The sequence below is a fragment of the Procambarus clarkii genome, chromosome 68, assembly GCF_040958095.1.
Source record: "Procambarus clarkii isolate CNS0578487 chromosome 68, FALCON_Pclarkii_2.0, whole genome shotgun sequence".
Lineage (NCBI taxonomy): Eukaryota > Metazoa > Arthropoda > Malacostraca > Decapoda > Cambaridae > Procambarus > Procambarus clarkii.
In genome coordinates this window covers 2,555,337-2,571,517 of record NC_091217.1, presented here as the reverse complement: position 1 = coordinate 2,571,517, position 16,181 = coordinate 2,555,337, and the positions used below count along the sequence as shown (strand labels likewise).

Genomic DNA, 16,181 nt, shown 5'->3' with positions numbered 1-16,181 from the left:
TTTTTCTGATAATGTTAGAATGAAAGAGAAACACCTATGAAAGAATAATGCACAACTGAGAGGAAGCATATTACATAATCATTATTAGGATTTGTTGAAAGGACAGATCCTATGGAATGATGATGGGCCAAGCAGCAAACAACGAACGTGTAAGAACAGTCAAACGGCTTAAATCATGCCAAACTCTGATACTGGGAACTAAAGTACATAAATTGCCCTTGCCTTGAAGACCTATTTGCACTAATGAATACAAAATTTGCACGAAATGACATGAATTTGAATGTTTTTCAAATGTAAAATTTGAATGTAAATTTTGGAAATTCATTAGTCAATATACAGTAATTTGTGTGTGTATATATATATATATATATATATATATATATATATATATATATATATATATAATATATATATGTCGTACCTAGTAGCCAGAACGCACTTCTGAGCCTACTATGCAAGGCCCGATTTGCCTAATAAGCCAAGTTTTCATGAATTAATTGATTTTTGGCTGCCTAACCTACCTAACATAACCTAAACTAACTTTTTCGGCTACCTAACCTATAAAGATAGGTTAGGTTAGGTTAGGTAGGGTTGGTTAGGTTCGGTCATATATCTATGTTAATTTTAACTCCAATAAAAAAAAAATTGACCTCATACCTAATGAAATGGGTAGCTTTATCATTTCATAAGAAAAAAATTAGAGAAAATATAATAATTCAGAAAAACTTGGCTTATTAGGCAAATCGGGCCTTGCATAGTAGGCTCAGAAGTGCGTTCTGGCTATTAGGTACGACATATATATATATATATATATATAGTCGTACCTAGTAGCCAGAACGCACTTCTCAGCCTACTATGCAAGGCCCGATTTGCCTAATAAGCCAAGTTTTCATGAATTAATAGTTTTTCGACTACCTAACCTAACTTTTTCGGCAACCTAACCAAGCCTAACCTATAAAGATAGGTTAGGATAGGTTAGGTTAGGTAGGGTAGGTTAGGTTCGGTCATATATCTACGTTAATTTTAACTCCAATAAAAAAAAATTGACCTCATACACAATGAAATGGGTAGCTTTATCATTTCATAAGAAAAAAATTAGAGAAAATATATTAATTCATGAAAACTTGGCTTATTAGGCAAATCGGGCCTTGCATAGTAGGCTGAGAAGTGCGTTCTGGCTACTAGGTACGACATGTATATATATATATTTGTACCTAATAGCCAGAAAGCACTACTTGACATACTATGCAAAGTCCAATTTGCCTAATAGGCAGAATGATTTTCATTATTTTCAAACATTTTTCTAATTGGTTAATTTGAATAGATCCTATATTACATTAAGAACATGAATTACTGACTTAGCTGTGTTAGGATAGGATAGGTTTATTTATAATTTTACGTAAGTTTTAGCCCAAATTATGGCAAAAATTCATGTACTGTATAATGAAATGGAAAGGTTCATCATTTCATAAGAAAAAATTGTAGAAAAATATATAATTTCAGGAAATCTCTGCTTGTTAGGCAAATCAGGTATTGCATTGTAGGCAAAGCAGTCTGTTCTGACTATTAGGTTCTAATGTGTGTATAATATATATAATATATAAATATTATATATATATATATATATATATATATATATATATGTCGTACCTAGTAGCCAGAATGCACTTCTATGCCTACTATGCAAGGCCCAATTTGCCTAATAAGCCAAGTTTTCATGAATTAATTGTTTTTCGACTACCTAACCTACCTAACCTAACCTAACTTTTTCGGCTACCTAACCTAACCTAACCTATAAAGATAGGCTAGGTTAGGTTAGGTAGGGTTGGTTAGGTTCGGTCATATATCTACGTTAATTTTAACTCCAATAAAAAAAATTTACCTCATACGTAATGAAATGGGTAGCTTTATCATTTCATAAGAAAAAAATTAGAGAAAATATATTATTTCAGGAAAACTTGGCTTATTTGGCAAATCGGGCCTTGCATAGTAGGCCGAGAAGTGCGTTCTGGCTACTAGGTACGACATATATATATATTGTGGCGTTGTTGATCTTATAGTGTAACCCTTCTATGCTTCTTAGAGTCCGTATTAAGAAGAGCAATCATAATTACCATAATTCAAGATAAAGAAACGCGTAATTATTGAAGGATTTATTTTCTGCAACGTTTCCATCCACACTAGAATATCTTCAGGTAAAAAATGAATTTACAAGGTGCAATTTTGGGTTACGTTAAGTGGAACGGGTGAGGTTGTGAGAGGCGAGGTGAAGGGTCGAAGCAATATGGGGGGAAACACAAATAGGGTAAACGATAAGGGAAAAGGGCCAATTAAACAATGGGGAAACTCTGGTACTCTTGGTGGGAGGGGTGAACTCTTTAGAGATGTCCTTATCTGGCGATTTTTGGAGATCTGGATCAGAGTGTCGGCAAGATAGCAAAGTCGTTATTCGGTGTATTTAAAATGGGTCTTTGTTCTCTCAAGTATAGCTTCCAGGATTTGCAATATTCTTTGGTCAGCAGTGGATTCCAGGATTTTTTTATTATTTACTAGCCTAGTGAGTGTTGTATTATCAACAATTTGCATATGGTTTCTTGTAGATGGCAGGTCAGTCTTCTCCAAAGCTTTAGGGTGGTCATACCAATATTAGTAGATCGAAGGTGACATCTTGAGATGATTTCGGGGCTTAGCGTCCCGGTCCTCAACCAGGCCTCCTTTTTGTTACACATCCCTAGGAAGCAGCCCGTAGCAGCTGTCTAACTCTCGGGTACTATTTACTGTTAGGTGAACAGAGGGAATAAGGGTGAAAGAAACTGCCCATTTGTTTCCGCCTCCACCGGGGATCGAACCCAGAACCTCAGGACTACGAATCCCGAGTGCTGTCTACTCACCTGTCAGGCCCCTATCTTCAGTAAACCTTAATACTGACACTAAGAAAATAGTTTGAAGCACGGAAAGCTTACACTACCAGATCAACAACGCCAACAATGTGGTCATGTATAACCAAATATGCTTACATGAATGCCTGCTGCCCATAATATATATATAAATATATAATATAATATATATTATATAATTATATATATATATATATATATATATATATATATATATATATATATATATATATATAATTATATAATATATATTATATTATATATTTATATATATAAACTTTTGAAAGAAGAATTCACTTCAGTCCAAGACAGCCTAACAAAATGTGAAAGGAATGGAACCTAGCTGGACAATGGAGTTGCTTCTTAATACCTGAACTTGGATGATTTATTCCATGGAATAACTTTCTGTAACAAAGCAGACATCAGCAAACAAAGTCTAAATGTGCTCAGCCGCATCACTGTTATACTGTATTGCTTGAGGGAATACTTCACAGACTTGTTCCAATCGTCTCTATGAGTAATTCTCAACTTGAATGTTTATTTTTAGCATCCTTACTGTGCCTATCTACAACATTGTTTTCCAAAATTGTGCAATAAATACGTCCACGCAATGGAACTACCGCCAGCACTTATAAAATAGTTTATGTCCGCAGTGCTCCTGGTAGTGTGGTCTCACCAGCAGGAGGAATCTGTCAAGGGATGCTAGTCACAAAAAAAAACATTGTGCATATATGCATCCATTTGGCACTTCCTGCAGTTCACTTACAACGTTTTCTACAGTCATCAGGAAGATCCTTAACTTTCCCTATGAAACAGGGCACAGGAAAACTTTCGATTATATTTTAACCTGAAGGTGTTCAAGTGTTAACTCCTCCTGCTGAAGACCTGACTAGGATGATGGGCTTAGTTGCTCTCGTCACTCAATTCACACAAAGGAGCAGGGGGTAGGGACCATGTCGAGGGTCGTGATCATCTCTTAGGGTTTTGCAACAATCAGTTCCACTTCATTATTGATACTTAAATGCAAATTATCTATCATAATGATTATCATGAGTATGTTTCATCACTTGCACACACCTACATTCATGAAGCGTAAAGGCCTTTAATGGGTTTTAAAGCACTATACACGTATGTACACAACTATGACTGTACAGAGACCCTAGCAGTGGCTGTAGGTGGGAGGGGGCGGGTGCCTCTCCACCTGGGCTGTTCCAGTATTCTCATGGATGGGAGCGAGAGGAGGCTTCAGCTTACACACCACTTGTTCTCCACTCAGCACTGCTACAGTCATTTCGCCTAGTTGTTGGAGTTGCTGCAGGTCTCGATGCCTTTGAGCAGCCTCCCAATTCCGTAAATTAGGCTCACTGAGAGGATGCACCACAGGGAGGGGATGTCCCAGGGCTGCTAAAACTGCCTGACTATACTGTGGCATGCAATCAATAAACTGCCTCCCATTGTCCATCATGTGCTGACCACTATTAGCCAGGTGAGGCCCACTATCCAAGTATTGGTGTGTGTTTATGTGACCATTCCCAGGAGGCAGAGCATGGGCTGATGTGATGGTGGCATGGGTCATAGGAAGAATGTGTCCTGGACTAACGATGGTGTGGTCTAGAGGTGCTCCCACACCCAGCCTACCATCAGGCAAAGTATGGGTCTGAATGTCCTCCACACCATCTTGGTGACGAAGACGAGCCTTGAGTCGTGGGTCATACTGTGACTGGTGGTGGTGGGCTGCAGAGTGACGATCAGGCAAGGTGTAGGGCAGCAGTGGGCGGTGGTCACCATAACTGCGTGATGACTGACGGGATATGTCAGAACTATGGCGTCGACCATCTTCATCACTGAGATCACTCACTTGTAATTCCGAACGTCCTTCTCGTTCTATCTCCTCATACACAGGGTCAGCACCACCATCAACAGGGCCCTGACGGGTGGTAGCAGCACCTTCAGGAATCTCTGTATAGGTATGGTTCCAGGGAGAGTGGGTGCGATGGCCACGGGCAGCACTGTTGGAGGTAGGAAGACGGAGTGTGGGTGTTTCCCCAGCTAGGCGGTAGTCGGGTAGCAGACCTTCTGGTCCTGGGGGTGGCTGATCATGATTACCACTACTACTTGCAGTGGCAGCAGCACTGGCAGTGGTAAATGGATTAACAAGATGGTCTGGGGGCAAGTGGGGTGCTACGTTGTTGTTGAGGCGCAAGGAAGCCAGTTTGGCTGCAGGGCCAGTGCGAGGCGAGTCCTCTTGCTCCGACCCTCCATGCCCGCTGTCACGACCACATGACTTAAATGAGTACTTCTGAAAATAATAATTCGATTAGTTCTACAATGAAAAATACGATAATGTGTAATAAAATGTAACTCTCCTATTGATATAACTTGTATTATAATAAAATATATATATATATACAGTATTAAGTGAAAATTAAATTTGCATGCATAAAAATCATATCTTGTTCATGACAGTCAACTTCACAACAACTCTTGGCAATTGGACTTCTATATAAAACTTGACAGCCCAGGACAGTATCCATACCACTGTAAACCACATAGGACAGTCTTAGCTAAGAAAAGCCTGAAAAATTCAGGCCAGCTCTTGACAGCATAAAACTCAAACTACAGAGTCCAGAACAACCTCTAGACAGGCTTCATACAGCCAAGGGTAGTCCTACACAGCCACAGATAATGTAGGACAATATCTACACGTACTGTCACAGTCCACAACTACATAAAGACAACCCAGGCAGCTGCAATAAACAAACACAATGCAATGAAGTTGCATTAGGAACATAGATTCAAGGACAGCTTTAGTATCCTAATAAAGTTGGCATTCTAGGGTATTGTTAGTTAAAGCGGTAAGCAAGGTACGAAAATTGCAACATGTGAGCCGCAACAGAAGTAGCACTAAGGTGTGATTTTTGAATAATATGGTTGAACAAATAATAATAATAATAATAAACATACAGTGCATTCATTACCCTTGCTCCGTTTTCCACTTTCATGGATTGGGGGGAGACATTAGCCCAGATAAAAAAAGATGAGTAATATAGTAAAAGGTTATATAGCAGATATTAAATACTGTATTTGTATACTGCATACATATTACTGAATATGACTGAAAGGGTTATTACATCAATGAGTCAAGCATAAATCTTCCCAAATGTTCTTCATTTGGAAAAGTTGAAAAATTAACTCTCCACTAATTGTAGAAATTTCTTGGGTCTGACGCATGTCACTAAATGGCACAGTTGACTGACGCTGTCAACATTTTCGGAGGCAGAGGGAAAGTAAAAACTTATTAGCAAAGTTATTCCATGTAGTGTGAAGTCAAGTTTTACACAGTCAAGGGGGCCGAGTAATCTTTATTTACATTGTTAATGGTTGCCTGGCAGTTCTGTCTTGCTCTTGTAGATGGAAGACCCAAGTGGTAACTGGCTGTTGACAGTTGGCTCTGTCTAATCTATTGTTGTAGCTGTTGATTATTTTGGTGATGCTGGCGGTAATGTTATCTTTAATATAGACAACTTGCTTGTGTGTATTGTCAGGTGCCTTGAAATATATTGTTGTCTTGCTTATACAATATATTGAATTCGTTTATTCCGAAGTGGGTATGAATAGGCATAGCTGACGTTCGTCTCTTTCAAATCGTTTCGTTTGGTGTCAGGAGTTCTTTATGAACGAGTTGCCATTCTTTTTACTCTTATAGGATATGATGAGCTGTATTTTTTCTGCTAGTGTTAGTTGGCTCATTTCTGTGATTGTGTCTTTTCAGGACTCTCTCCTCCGCTTTACGGAACATTGAAAAGAAGATCCTGTAGAAATTGAATAGGTAGGGCAGGGCAGGTTCTGTGGTGTTGACCTCTTCCTCGGAAGTAGCAAGGCAGTTCCCCTTCCCTTTAATTAATGACATTTTTCACATAACCGTTAGAGTATCCAATGTTCACAAGGACCTGCCACACAATACAGAGTTCATCAACCAGTTTCCAATTGGAGCTATAAAAGCACAGTTGATGTAAGCGTCAAGAGCACTTAGCTTGTGCTAGTCACTGCTAGCACCGATGCATAGTCTTATGTTAGTTCTCTTAGCATAGACTGAAGTGTGGAAGCTACCATTTCTTTCCGACATGTTACATCTAGGAAAGGCAGCTTACCCTCACTCTCCATCTCGTAAGTAAAATTAAGCCAGGAATTACGGCCAAAACCTTTAAGTAGTAGCAAGCGTTTCATGTCAGGTACCTGCAAGATGTTATTAACATATCTATAATCTTAGATTTAAGATAGAGGTCAACTTAGGATATATAGGTTGGTTATGTTGCTAAGTTATACAATAAATAAATTTTATATATATATATATATATATATATATATATATAATATATATATATATAATATATTATATATATATATATATATATATATATATATATATATATATATAAAATATATTATATATATATATATATAATATATATATATATATATATATATATATATATATATATATATATATATAATATATATATATATATAATATATTTTATATATATATATATATATATATATATATATATATATATATATATATATATATATAGACACACACAGGATATCCTTCAAAAATCACACTTTAATGATACTTTTGTTTTAGGTTAAAATACAATAAGGTTAACATTCGTGCAAGTAAAAGTGTCTGCAATTCGTGCTTGCCACTTCTACTAATGTTAAATATTTACATAAAACAATGAACAACCATGGGAAGTGTTTGAGAGTATAGTTAAGAAGTTAGTGCTGAATAACCATCATGTTCCAATAAGTAGCGTCAAGCCTAAAATACCATAATAACAACACTCATTTTGCCATTAGAGTATTGAACAAAACCTAGAGGATTTAGTAACTCCTTAAGGCGGGAAAGTTAACACAACGGTGGTTTATTATTGAATAAAGTTATTAAGTTTTTGTTTTGTTTTGCAAGAATATTTCTGTACGGGCCCTAAGCCTCTGGCGTTCTTTATTTCCCTAGGTAAAGAACTACCACCAATCCCTGACTGAGGCAAAATTAGATATCTTTTAGAAATGTCATGAAACGCCAGAGCAGGTCAAGAAGGCTAATGGAAGATTATGGAAAGGTAACCACTGGATAACTAATGGAAACTAAAAATGTTCAAATATTTAGAACGCCCGAGTAATTATGGGGTAATATTAGGTTAGGTTGAGCATAAGAGTGGACAAGCCTACACAAGATGACAGTACCGCTGCACACCCATGACCAAGTTGAGTGAGCCGGAGTAGTGCGGCTTCTCACCTCATCTTCGTGGTCGTGCGCTGCGGTGCGGGCATGAAGAGTGTGGTGGTGGCGAACTGAGCGGCCGCTGCTGTTCCTCTGGGGGGTGCGGGAGAGCGACCCCCGCGACAGGGACGCCCTCGAGAGGGAACCCCCCCTGAGAGGCCCCGCTGTGGTTGGGACCTGGGGCAGTCCCCCCGCTTGGGACGAGGAAGTCGTGGTGCTGCCCTTGCTGCCCCCCCGAGTCCACCGACCTGATGTCAGGCGCGGCACCAGCTGAGGGAAGGACACCATACACCCGTTAGACTCACCTGGCAGGCTTCGGCCCCCCACCACCACCTTACTTCCCTCGGTAAGACCAGGACATACAACCAAAACACTTTTATACTCATAAGTTACATATATTACAAGCCTCCTATTATAATAAGCAAAACCTTTCTTAAAACAATATACATAACATATTGAACTAATTAAAAATAAACAGGGAAAACCCCAAACCCGTTACGTTAGTGCAAACACACAAACCCTAAAACATGATGGCTACTCAAACAAAAACAGAAAATATAAGAAAAAGAACAACAAAAAACAATTACGGCCCGTACCATTGAGCCTGGGTTAATAATGGTGAGGATAAAGGATCAAGGATTAACGCTAGGATTAATTCTAGGACTCAAACCATCACCCACCTAAACCCAAACCGGTGCATACAAAACCAAATTTTAATGAAGATACCAAAATGGGGGATTTGTTGCAACATTCCACTAGTAATCTAGGTGATTATAATTGGGTTAGCTGATAGCCCGTTCACCGGAGGAAGCCATTTATTTGCAAAGTACTAACGACCACTCTAGTGCAAGTTAACATGTGGATGTTAAGTTTTGATCCAATCATATGAGGGAGTTAATGGTGAAAACCAGACTACCAAAGCACCTCCCCACACCAAGAGGCGGCGTGTATCATCAGAAGATTAGTATCAACAGAGTAACATAAACGCTGAGAGTACATACGTTGTGAGCGCCGTTTGTGTGTCAACCCAACACCACCAATCTTCACGCGGGATGGCCCACTCACTAACCCACTGACCTAATCTCCTCATTTGTTTTAAAGATTTGCCACTCACTAACCCACTGACCTAAACCCTTTTGAGTTTTTCTAACATTTACCACTATTAGTACGTTAACACAATTTTGCACAAAGATACAAATCACATACGTATTTTGAAAGAAAAATAAACACATTTAAAATAGCAATGAATAACTTGGTGTGTATACGCTTGTACTGGGCTGAGGGTGTTGGTGTGGGATGCAGGTGGAGGAGCGGCCCCTGCACATCCCCGTGTTGGGAAGAGTTACACCACCCCGCTCTGTCAACCCCACACACCCAGAAATTGGCTGGCAGTCGTGAGGGGACTGAGGCGCCGAGTAAATGCAGCAATTATCATTAGAGTCGGTCTTGGGCTTCTCCAGAGCGAGAGAACTAGGCTTGGTAGGCAGGTAAAGGGACCTTGTCCCATTATCTGAAGGTGGGTGCACACCCATTATGGTGCGGGGGGAGGCGGAGGGGTCGATTATCGTTAAACTGATCCTAAATGTTCCTATCAGCCTCCGACTAAAACTTGTGCTGGGAGGGATAAGCACCTAAAATTCTTGTTATGGGCTCAAACTCTTGATGCCTGCTTGAACAGTATGCTATTAATATGAAGACTAGAAGAGCCTTTAAGATTTCCGAGTGTGCTTTGCTTTCCCTTTATTGCGACTATGGGTTCTCAATAATTACAGGATGTCACATAACACGTGGCCACGAATTGCAGGAATACCCCCACAGAGAATGGGAAAACATTTGAGAACTTTTCTCCTCAATTGAACCGGACGATAGAGCGATGGTCTCGCTTCATGCAGGTCGGCATTCAATCCCCGACCGTCCAAATGGTTTGGCACCATCCCCCCCCCCCTCCGTCCCATCCCAAATCCTTATCCTGATCTCTTCACAGTGCTATATAGTCGTAATGGCTTGGCGCTTTCTCCTGAAAGTTCCCTCCCTTCCCTTCTTAAGGAACGTCTTCATGAAGAACTGGGCCGTTATCAGGGTCCAGGCCGGACCGAAACTTCGTCAGGTCCATTTCATGTGTGGGTTCAGTTATTGGGTTTCAACAACATTATATATATATATATATTAATGTCAAACCACGCAAGAAGGATTAAGACAGGAATTTCCTAAAATACTTTCGTATTTAATAATACATCTTCAGAAGGATTGGTTTCATACACAAACACACATTATAATGAGTGTGTGTGTGTGTGTGTGTGTGTGTATATATATATATATATATATATATATATATATATATATATATATATATATATATATATATATATATATATATATATATATATACACACGCATGTGTATACTCGCTTAAATGTACTTTTAGGGGCTTAGATTCAGTTCTTGAGTCCTGCCATTCAACCTTCATTCCACTGGTCTACAAGTTTCCAAACCCCTTTGGGTCGTCATATCTACATATTTACATTTGAATCTGTAGTGATTCTACCAAAACTACTAATTAATTTCTTTACTACTTTCGTGTTTGTTTCCTGCCATAGCTGCATTATGGTTGGCGGGATTTTATTCCCCCCTTGACAGTTTCTGGCAGGTGGGTGGTGCTTAATGGGCTTCCCCCCAGTTAAGGCATCCCCCTGCTGTGATTCTTCCCCCTCGGAAGGAGACGCTGGATCTCCTCCCGCCCTCTCAAGCACCGCACTGCTGATCAATATCTCATTTTCATATCTGTTTCTGACTAAGCTAAACACGACACCGACTTATGGCAGGAATTATGCTAGCAAATTGGCCCTTGTGTCAGCCTCTGGAGTGTGTCATCTGGGCTCCTCGGTGTAATTAATCTTCCACAGCAAGTGTCAAAAACTCTCCCAGCGAGCCAATAACCGCCGCTAAGCGTCACCGGCGACGACCAATGAAAATTAATTATGTTTCAAGACCCCAGAGCTTATTGGTTCCTCGACTAAGTTAGTGGGTGTAATTTAGTGACTAGGATGTGGCGCGAATGATTCGACTCTCGCTTCAGGCCAATACTAACATCTACTTCTATTTAACTTCAGTTTGTTCTGTGTTTTGGTGCCGGCGCGTATTTTGTTTGTCATTTACGGACGAATAATCTACTAATGCCCAATTGCACTATGAAAACGGACCTCATTTAAAGCCAACAAGGTAATGCCCAAAATTATACAGTGGTTCACAGGACACGTTTATGGCGACCACTTTTGAACGCTGGTGAGCGTTATTCTCGAACGATACGATACTAGAGATACTATTTTATCCGGGAAAGTTTGTCTGGAGCCTCGCTTACCGCTATCAGGTGTACCAAATGATTTTGCGAAAATACTTTTAACTTCAAACTAAAATCGCCGATACCTTTATCAGTATCTATATCTACTATGTGTATGTATACTCATTAAGAGTTTGTATTTTTCTATTTGTGTCTGCAGAATCCAGCTAATAGCTCTTGGACCCCGCCTTTCTAACCGATCTATTTTTTTTTCCTCTATTATGTCTACTACATATATTTCTCTTTTTACACACACACACACACATCTCTAGGAAGCAGCTGTCTAACTCCCGGGTACCTATTTATTGCTTGGTGAACAAGGGCATCAGGATGAAAAAAACTCGGCCCTTTTGTGTCTGCCTAGGCCGTGTATCAAACCCGGGCCCTTAGGACTACGACCCCCGAGCGCTGTCCACTCAGTTACGAGGCCTCTAAATATGTAGTATTCACCAAGCTGCGCATGCGGGGGTTAAACTTTCGCTCTTTGGTCCCGCCTCTCAACTGTCAATCAACTGATGTACAGATTCTTGAGCCTACTGAGCATTTCATTTGTTAACTACTCTGACACTGAACAAATTCTTTCTAATGTCTCTGTGGCTCATTTGGGTACCAAGTTTCCACCTGTGTCCCCTTGTTCGTGTTCCACCAGTGCTGTGGGTGTGTGTGCGCGCGTGCGCGTGTGGGTGTGCGCGCGCTGCCTCCCTGTGCGTTTATCTCTATTTTGTAAGACTAGTATGTTCACGATATAAACTATAATTTTTTCTAAGTTTATTTCATTACAAATCACTTCACAATCTAAATAAAAAATGTAGACATTGAAAGGGTTTCATTATTTTAATTAATAAATATTGAAGTAAATTAAAAAGCGATGTGCAATATTGCAAGTTACAAGATGCAGAGCAACAGTGATCTTAATGTCCGGACACAAGTTGCAACATTATCATATTACGCTGCACTTCCTGGACTCCCAGACAACCCTACGAGGCTCCGGGGGAGTACTTAATGCTAATGCAATTGCTCGTTGCTCTTTTTAACAGTTTTACAGCTAAAACTGCCGTGTAGGATGCCCCCGCCAATCCCGAAGCCGCGTGAAGTTAACAGTAATTGGATACATCTAGATGTTATCTTGCGAGGGAAGGACTGGACGCAATGCACGCGAGTGCTATCGATATGGTCTCGCTATCCACGTCGTTCTAGCGCACTGAGCGAGTATCATTGACCAGGAACACAGGGCGACTGGGAACACAGGGCGAGGGCGAGGGCAAGTGTGGAGGCGGAGTGACAGGGTTAAAATGGAATTTACCCCATTTGCCTCTTGAAACATCCACTTTTGTTCCGCTAAAATATTTCTTACATTGGGTGGCAGGAGGCTGAAGAGCCAGGGGGGGGGGGCCTCTGATGTTCACAGACACATGTGACTGTGACATCTTTACTTTTCAATGAGTCCAGTAAGTTATATTTTACATATTTGGGACGTGAGCATCGAGTATCTTCCATGTATACATGATATCCCTCTCTTCTCCTTTCCACAAGGAAGTAAAAATTACAAATGCAACGTATAACTGTGAAGGAAAACTGTTCAGTGTGTGTGTGTGTGTGTGTGTGTGTGTGTGTGTGTGTGTGTGTGTGTGTGTGTGTGTGTGTGTGTGTGTGTGAGAGAGAGAGAGAACAAAAAAGAAGAAATCGCCCTTAAAAAGTGCTTTATATGCATTTTTTATTTGTATTTCTCGACCCATCCATAACCTTCCTCTCTGTCCCTTTCTCTTCCTCTCCATTTTCATTGCATTCCTCGTCTTAATTTGTCGTAGTACGCCAAGCCTTCCCCTCTTTCATTACACTCCGCCCTTCCTCTTTCTCCTAATTTCGTTCAGAACTTTACCAATCCTCTTCCCCTTGCCACTCTACCTCCTGACAGTCTATGTGTATTTAATTTACACTATAACCTTTTTTTGGGGTGAGGGGGAGGTGGGGGGAGGAAGTTCAGCCTTCATCTAAGTCTGTCCATAATTCAGTCTTTATCTAACATTGTGAATGGTTCAGTCTTCATAAAATAGTGTGTATGACTAATACTTAACTCTACAGTGTGGATACCAGCATCTCCTAACACAGACCTAACACACATCAACCAGTCGATACCAATAGCACTGTGGCTGTGCTTATTATACACATTTCGGTGGGCGTACAGAATGTAACACGCTTCATAGCAGAGTTCACACACCCAGAGGTCACATACACGGTCCACACACCCAGAGGTCACATACACGGTCCACACACCCAGAGATCACATACACGGTCCACACACCCAGAGGTCACATACACGGTCCACACACCCAGAGATCACATACACGGTCCACACACCCAGAGGTCACACACACGGTCCACACACCCAGAGATCACATACACGGTCCACACACCCAGAGATCACATACACGGTCCACACACCCAGAGATCAACAGTCTACCCACCTAGACACTATTGCACTGAACCACTCACGTCAGTTCGAAGCAGGACAGACTCAGACCAGAGGTCTATAATTCGTCGTCCAAACTATTCCTGTAGACAGCTCGGTCTAGTACCCATCATGTCCATACACACCCGAGCAACCTCACTTAATATAGCGCAACTAAATCTTCCAATCATCATCTACTCCAGGAAGACTACTGAGTTGGCTAGGTGCCCCTTTTCCAGGCACACGGATCAAAGGCGCGTGCAGTTAATTGAAAGTGAAGTTATGGAGGTTGGCACCTTTGATAAGCTTCCAGCTCCAACAAAATTTGTCGACGAGATGATCAAGTGTCTTCAGGTTCAAGTGCTGGTGATCAGCACCAGCACACTTGCATTCAAGTGTATTTTAAGGAAGATGCTTTTTAATTGTTGCCTTTACCCGCCTCCTCCCCATCCTTGTCTTATTCTTCTCTATTTTTAATATAAACAAAAATTGTATAAGAGATGGTCCAGACACCGTAGCAGACAGACCAACACAATCAGACACCATAATAGTCTACACACAAGCCCCAACACCGGCTAATTTTCAGCATTAGAATTCACTGATTTTACAGCTAATTTTTTTTTCCTCTACATAATACTCGGTTGCTAATTCCAGCTTCCCCGACAACATTGAGACTGACAAAATTCCCGGAGCTGGATGATTAAAGGAGAACCCACGTGGAAAACGCTAGATTACACTGTGCGTATTTATATACTTTTTGTAATCTGTATTTTACTACATACTGGCCTGCCCGTTTAAACAAGGCTCTTTAGACCCGACACGGCCACACTTAAACCTTCCCCCACTCTCAAAAACATCGTCGACCTTAGGAGAACACTATGTACACAACCTTCCTTTTTTCTTCAACTTTAGGAATGGATCGTCTGATAAAATGCTCAATGTTTACAATTTAGGTATCCTGGTCAGTGCTTCTTGCTGGCTTATATGCTCACTGGGCCATATAAAAAGCTCTAATGCAGCTTTTGTCCATTTACTGGAGTTCACGGGGGAGCGACCGCTATCACACCCATTGGACCTGACGCACGAGGATTACAAATGAGATCTTCATAAGGAAAACTGATAAGAGCATGATGATAATGATCAAAATACAGATCATGAAGTACAAGTACAGTTTACTTGTATAGTATATGCACCATTACTTCCCCCAGCTCTCTCATGCTCTAGCTGTGACCTCTAACTCAACACGCAGACTCCTGAAGGGGAGAGAGAGAGAGGGCTCACTGAACCCCGCGACCCCCTAAAGCAGAGGGCTGCCTTAACACCACAACCCGTTGAGCAAAGAGTTCACCGAGCACCGCGACCACAACCATCATGGAATACACAGCGAATCCTGGTCAAGCGGCCTCATCCTACATGCATGAGTCTACCTCCATGCCAGTTTTGACCATGCATCTGATAGCAAGCTAAGGTCAAACAGGTCGATTTCCATGCATGTTGAGACAGCAGCGTCCCATCAGCTCACCGCTGAGGTCTCGACACACATCACTTGTCCCTTTCCCAAACCTTTTGGCTTTGTTGCATCTTACACAACCCCCCTCACACAGAACATTTATATTTTCGTGTCGATCATCACCTCTATGGCGAAGAGCATTTGTACATTAAAATATGCAAGCATACATACGCTAATGTTGTGTAAAGTGGATCAATTCCTCCCAGCGTATAGCATTTGGTACTGAGCTAAGATGGTCATATGACACTGAGCTAAGATTAAGATGCTCATGTGGCAGTGAGCTAAGATGGTCATGCTGCGAGCTACGCTACCCACCACCAACTACCGTCACAGGCTCACGGCTTCCCTCGCCGACATCTGCCAATGGAACTCGAGACCCGTCTAGATGGTCATGCCACAGTACCTCTTGCAGTTTCCTACCAAGAATATTCTTATCAAGAGTAAAGGAGAAGCGTTAATAGCGAATTTGGTGCTCTAGAGATCCCTACCCCAATACCGCCGGTTACAAAAGCAGCCCCTCAATTTTGGGAGTGAGTATTTGCTGAAGTCTTGGAGTGAGTGATATGATAGCGAGCGTGCTGCGGCTCTAATCGCTTCTGGAGGCGAGAGAGTAAAATACCTTTCATAGTGTTGTTGCTGTTCTTTTGCGGCCTCTCCGGTTTTCGAGGGGGAACTTTACTCTTGGGCGTGCTTGGGGCTAG

The 16,181-nt window shown here is 41.1% G+C and overlaps 1 protein-coding gene across 1 annotated transcript in view; it reads right to left on the bottom strand.

Annotated features, from left to right (window-relative positions):
- Window positions 1–2,141: 2,141 nt before the first annotated feature.
- LOC123774651 (latrophilin Cirl) overlaps window positions 2,142–16,181 on the bottom strand; it is a gene marked incomplete in the record, with an annotated part of 777,474 nt that continues 763,434 nt past the window's right edge. Inside the window, 2 exon segments of the mRNA XM_069310742.1 lie at window positions 2,142–5,196; window positions 8,200–8,454. Of these exon segments, the coding sequence (XP_069166843.1) occupies window positions 4,057–5,196; window positions 8,200–8,454 (1,395 nt within the window).